The sequence below is a fragment of the Podarcis gaigeae genome, assembly GCF_964106915.1.
Source record: "Podarcis gaigeae genome assembly, chromosome: 6".
NCBI classification, from domain to species: domain Eukaryota; kingdom Metazoa; phylum Chordata; class Lepidosauria; order Squamata; family Lacertidae; genus Podarcis; species Podarcis gaigeae.
The window spans coordinates 10,955,119-10,961,118 of record NC_139682.1 but is presented as its reverse complement, the minus strand read 5'-3'; the positions used below and the strand labels follow the sequence as shown (position 1 = coordinate 10,961,118).

The 6,000-nt window shown below is 41.1% G+C and overlaps 1 protein-coding gene across 3 annotated transcripts in view; it reads right to left on the bottom strand.

The window, feature by feature from the left end:
- Nucleotides 1-396: 396 nt before the first annotated feature.
- The window catches only part of TAF4 (TATA-box binding protein associated factor 4), a 75,842-nt gene continuing 70,238 nt past the window's right edge, over nucleotides 397-6,000 (bottom strand). For all 3 annotated transcript variants that reach the window (XM_083744151.1, XM_083744152.1, XM_083744153.1), the window contains one exon: nucleotides 397-2,172. In XM_083744151.1, coding sequence (XP_083600277.1) covers nucleotides 2,005-2,172 — 168 coding nt within the window. In that variant the 3' untranslated portion in view covers nucleotides 397-2,004. The remainder of the gene's footprint in view (nucleotides 2,173-6,000) is intronic.

The following is a 6,000-nucleotide window of genomic DNA, read 5'->3' as shown; positions in this document are numbered from 1 at the left end:
AGATTACAAGCTGGAGTTGAGAAAGGCTGATATAGGGACTTGAACCCCGTTTCCCTTCTCCCAAATCCAGTATTCTAACCACTATACCACAGTAGCTGAATCTTAGACGCAGAACTGATAAGGCAAAGTACATATTTGCAGGTTTATATAACTAGCATAATTTATTCCAAGTGCAGAAGCTGAATTTCCTTGGCATACAGTTTGTAATTTTATTTCAGGCACTGATCACCCTGATGAATTGTTATCTTCCCAACACTGCTTAAAACCAAGAGAGGTTATTTCTTCGAATATTTTTTTTTTAAAGGGAGTGGGGTAGCAGTGTAGGGACGGGGTGGGGAGAAATTAAATAAATCCAGAAACAGAAGTATTTTTATAGAGCAAAAATACATACACAGATACAGATAAATTTGTTTTTAATAAAGGAGTTAATTTTCTTTCAATCCTATATAAAACAATAGCAATTAAAAACTTCATTTCTGAAAGTAAAATATTTACATATGAACAAGGAACTGTGCAAAATTTACATGAAAATAAAATGGAAAGACAGGATTTTTATTCCCTAAAAGACGAAATAAAAAGGTGTAACAGTTTGTAGGGTGTTTGATAAAAATACTGATCAGCATTCAGTTTACACACAAAAAGAGTTAAGGTGCAATCCACTGGAAACACTTCTCGTACAAGGCTCCGCTGAAACGCAATGCCAGTTCATGTCGCAGAGCTCCCTTCGTTTCAACAGGATTTGCGCAAAAAGTGTTCACGGTGGCCCCTGCCCTTAAAATCTAACATGAGAGTTCACACAAAGAAAGCCGACATATTTACAGTCATAAAAGTACTATCAATAGACAATTTAATACAATAACCTCTGAAAATATAAAGAACCAATTAGTATATTTGTAATAAAAAAATAGGTACAAAGAGGGGAATTTTGCTCTGGACGTCTTTAAAGTAAGCCCATAGCTTGCATACAGTCTTTTAGCAAAATAATTATAGTTTACATAGCCATTTTTTTTAATGTTATGTGCCAAAAATTATGTACATTTACTGACAAAATACACCAACCATTTTTCAACACTTGATTTCACACTGAGAAACTGTCTTTTTTGATGATTCCTCTCAACTTTGATTTTTATTTAATCTAAGCTTTCACTTTCGCTAAAAAACACAGTGCAAGTAAAATATATTTATGCTGAAAAGGTTTTTTCTTTTTTTCCTTTTTCCATTTTTTGTTTTAAACTTTACAGCTTTACAAACTATAGCAAATAAAATGCATTTCTTTTTTTTCTTTTTCTATTTTTACAGATGCTGATACAACATTCAGAAGTAACCCTCCTTTGTGGGCCTTCAGAGTGGGGGGTTGCCTCTAATAAGCGATAATAACAAGATTAAAAGAATTGAGGTTACGCTTAAAATTAAGTGTAATCTAGGATCTGAACAATTTTGGGCAGGAAAAGATAAATATTTATTAAAATCAGTTCGCTTTGCTAACTGACTCCATTTAAAAGCTAAAATAAAATGAGGTCATCTGCTGTAGACATATACCTATATAATCGATCTTGTTAAGTAAAACTGAACTAAAATGCACAATTAATGTTGAAATTGCTACAGGATCTGACACAGAGTAGCTGGTTATTTGCTAAACGGTTCCATCAGTCTCTATAATATGGCTTGTTTGGCAAGAAGGCCACTCAATCAAAGAGATGAGTTAAACTTTAAATTGTCCTCTTATCGACTCCTCAGGCCTTTGCAAGTCTCCTTACTGTCAAAGAAAGGGATCTCTCTCTTACACCAAAGAGTTTATAATAAATGGGACTAGAAAACGGTTCCTTGTAAAGAGGTGGTTGTCTCAGAGTGGTGGTGGTGATGCTTTTGTTGATGGGGTGGGTGTTTTTTTTAAACAGTATCCCATATGCTCGTTACAAAAAGGCGTAATCTGCAAATATATATAAAAAAAAGTGTCCCCAGGTGTCTTCTCCGCCAAAAATACCTTGATGTTTTCCACTTTTTTTACTTAAGGAATGCTTTGTATAGCAATAGTGAATGGCTTGTCTCTCGCTCATTTTCTAAACATAATATGAGGTCCCTGAGGTTCACCCGCGTTATCCTTTGCCGTGTAAACTGCCTGGCTGTTCCGACTCCAGAGCTGCCTGGCACTGCCACACTCGTGCTGGATCCCTGAAAACGGAAAGAAGAGAAGTTAGTTTATTTTCCAAGCCTTCAGAGAAGCATTGGCGCCGGTGGCGGCGGAAGCTGTGTGGAATACAGTGTGTGTGTGAACAGGGCAATGGGTTAGTTCTCTGAGCTAGCAGTATAGCTGAATAACCTAGACAGCATCTTAAAAAGCAGAGACATTACCTTGCCGACAAAGGCCCGTATAGTTAATGCTATGGTTTTCCCAGTAGTGATGTAAGGAAGTGAGAGCTGGACCATAAAGAAGGCTGATCGCCGAAGAATTGATGCTTTTGAACTATGGTGCTGGAGGAGACTCTTGAGAGTCCCATGGACTGCAAGAAGATCAAACCGATCCATTCTGAAGGAAATCAGACCTGAGTGCTCACTGGAAGGACAGATTGTGAAGCTGAGGCTCCAATACTTTGGCCACCTCATGAGAAGAGAAGATTCCCTGGAAAAGACCCTGATGTTTTGAAAGATGGAGGGCACAAGGAGAATGGGACGACAGAGGACGAGATGGCTGGACAGTGTTCTCGAAGCTACCAGCATGAGTTTGACCAAACTGCGGGAGGCAGTGGAAGACAGGAGTGCCTGGCGTGCTGTGGTCCATGGGGTCACGAAGAGTCAGACACGACTAAACAACAACAGCAACAATCTCTTAGAAAGTTCCCTCTATTTCAGGGATGGGAAGCTTAAATGGCCTCAGCCCTATATACTCGAAGGAGCATCTCCACCCCAATCGTTCAGCCCATACTCTGAGGTCCAAGTTCCGAGGTTACAATGAACCAGGCAGAGGGCCCTCTTGGTATGATGATGATGATGATGATGATGATGATGATTTATTTATTATTTATACCCCGCCCATCTGGCAGGTTTCCCCAGCCACTCTGAGTGGCTCCAAACAGAATATATATAAAAAAGCAACAAAACATCAAACATTAAAAACTTCCCGAAACAGGGCTGCCTTCAGACGTTTTCTAAAAGTCAGAGCTGAACGATGGGGGTGGAGACGCTCCTTCAGGTATACTGGGCTGAGGCTGTTTACGGCTTTAAAGGTCAGCATCACACTTTGAATTGTGCTCAGAAACATACAGGCACACAGGTAGTTGTGCCTGCCCTGTGGAATGCCCTCCCATCAGATGTCAAGGAAATAAACAATCCTTGACTTTTAGAAGACACCTGAAGGAAGGACTGGATAGGGGAGTTTTTAACTCATAGAACTCTAGCCCAATGGTTGCCATTAATATGATTCTGAATTGAATTTAGAATGAATTGATTTTAGAATGTATTTCAATTAATTGATTGTGATTTTATGTAAACTGTGTTACTTTTACTGTTGTTAGCCGCTCTGAGCCTGGCTTCGGCTGGGGAGGGCAGGATATAAATTTTTAAAAAATATTATTATTATTATTATTATTATTATTATTATTATTATTATTATTCACATTTGATGTTTTACTGTGTTTAATTTGTTGGAAGCCACCCAGAGTGCTGGAGCAACTCAGTCAGATGAGTGGCTTATAAATATGTTGCTGTTGTTGTTGTTATTATAGCTAGTTCTTCCCACCTGCAGTTCCTGTTTGCTGCCTCTTATGCAAATGCCTTCTAGGTTCCTTGCCATTTCTGCAGCCCCCCTTTCAGTAAAGTAGCTTTCATTTCTTATCCTGACAACAACCCAGTAAAGTGATTAGACCGCAGGACTCTCTGCATGACTTTTATGGTAATACAAATGACTTGGCTCAAGGCTCTCTAAATGGACAGGTTTCAGCTTGGCCCTACCTAAAACAAACAACACTTTATATACTATTAAACCAGACTGGCTCCAGGGTGCGTGAGCATCCATCAACATTTTAGAAGACCTCTGGCCTTTTATCCCACCTTGAGTAGTGGTCAATTTGTTTGTTTGTTTGTTTGTTTTACTGGAGTAATTTCTACCCTGAACTTTGTGTATCAAGAGAGATGTGCAAGGTGGCTTGTAACAATAAAAAGAGTGATGCGAAATAATTAAAACCATTAAAACAGAAATAAAGTGGGGAATAGAGACAACAGGTAAAAGGCTAATACAATTTTGCAGAAAGCTAAAGACATGAACAGCACAGATTAAATACCTGCTGGCATAGAACTGAACCATTCTTAGAATGATGCTAGTCTGCCTTAGCATCAGCGGACCAACATCTGTTTCATAAGTCATTATAAAGACACACTCATGGGGGCAGCATTATCCATGGGACTTCTGTCCCCAGACACCCAAAGCATCATGGGAACACGGAATCCACACAGGAGCCGGAGGAAAACTAAGGCACATTCTGTGATTTTCGATCCTCTGGGGTGTCTTTTTAACAAGCACTGAACATTCATTCTTGTAGTATCATGTACAAGGTAAATGAGGCCACATAACAATTTCTGGGTCTTCAGAGAATGGAGTCCTGCAACTACTGGATGATTCCCCTCGCCACCACCCCGATAGTGAGAATGCTTCATGATGTCATCGCCCAGCAAAGGCCTACCTATGAGTGCATCTATAGCACTTAGAATCATAGAATTGTAGAGTTGGAAGAGACCCAATGGTCATCTAGTCCAGGCATAGGCAAACTCGGTCCTCCAGATGTTTTGGGACTACAACTCCCATCATCCCTGACCGCTGGGCCTGTTAACTAGGGATGATGGGAGTTGTAGTCCCAAAACATCTGGAGGGCCGAGTTTGCCTATGCCTTATCTAGTCCAACCCCCTACAATGCAGGAACCTCAGCTAAAGCATCCGTGAGAGATGGTCAATTCAACCTCTGCTTAGAAACCTCCAAGGAAGGAGGTCTTTGAAGAGAACAGAAGATATCTGGCTCGCTGCAAGAGTCTCAGCTTTCTGCTGCCAAAGAAGTCAGGCCTATATTCAAGCTGGGGCTGATGAGAGTTGTAGTCCAAAATATCTCAAGGATACCATGTTGGCGAAGGCTGGCCTAAGCAAAGGCCAATAGGGAGTGGCGGGCCCAAGATTTGCAAATCTTACAGTGGCAGTAAAAAGCTGAGTGCCCGAGTCATTTAAGGGTCAGAGACTGGGGAGCTCTGGTTATCGCTATCACTGGCATTATAAACTGAATGTATTGATGTGGCAAGACATTGAACCTGTGATGTAAGATATCAGCCCATTCGAAGCCGACGCAGATGTGCTTGTAAAAGCCACAAAGCACAAGGCGAGCTTGAGGCACAAACAGTTGTTTGGGGAAGGTGCAAAAAATTCCCTCAGTCCCTGGCCTCCACCCACATCTCAGCTTCTATACATCCCGGGCAGCCAACCGGACACTTTCAACCAAGCTAGGTAGTTTACAGCCAGCTTCAGTGACCAGCTTATGATATGAAAAACTATTCAAATAGTTGGCGCCCCATGTTTACAGCCTTTTATGAGCGCAGCCCTTCTGGCCAAGAGCATGACCATTCTGCAAATACTGTACTTTTCCGTGTATAAGACAAACTTTTTTACTGTAAAATAATGTTCAAAATCGGGGCTCGTCTTATACATGAGTAGTGCAAAGAGGGAGACGGGCGATTGGTTGCAGCCGTGAGCAGAAGATTGACAGCGGCGACTGGGTGGGTGATTGGTGGCTACGGCAAGGGCTGCTGTGGCTTGGCTTATGCTGCGGCAATTGTGCATGCACTTGCTGGCTGCTGAGCAGATGCTTTTTGGCTTCTGTGACGCATGGGGGCATCCTATACACAGAAAAATACGGTATATGTCAGGCAGGAGCAACTGCTCCAACCCACAATAAACATAACTATCAATGACTGAGGGCGAATTTGTTTAACAGTATACTATTTAGCAAAAGCTCTGTATTTTTT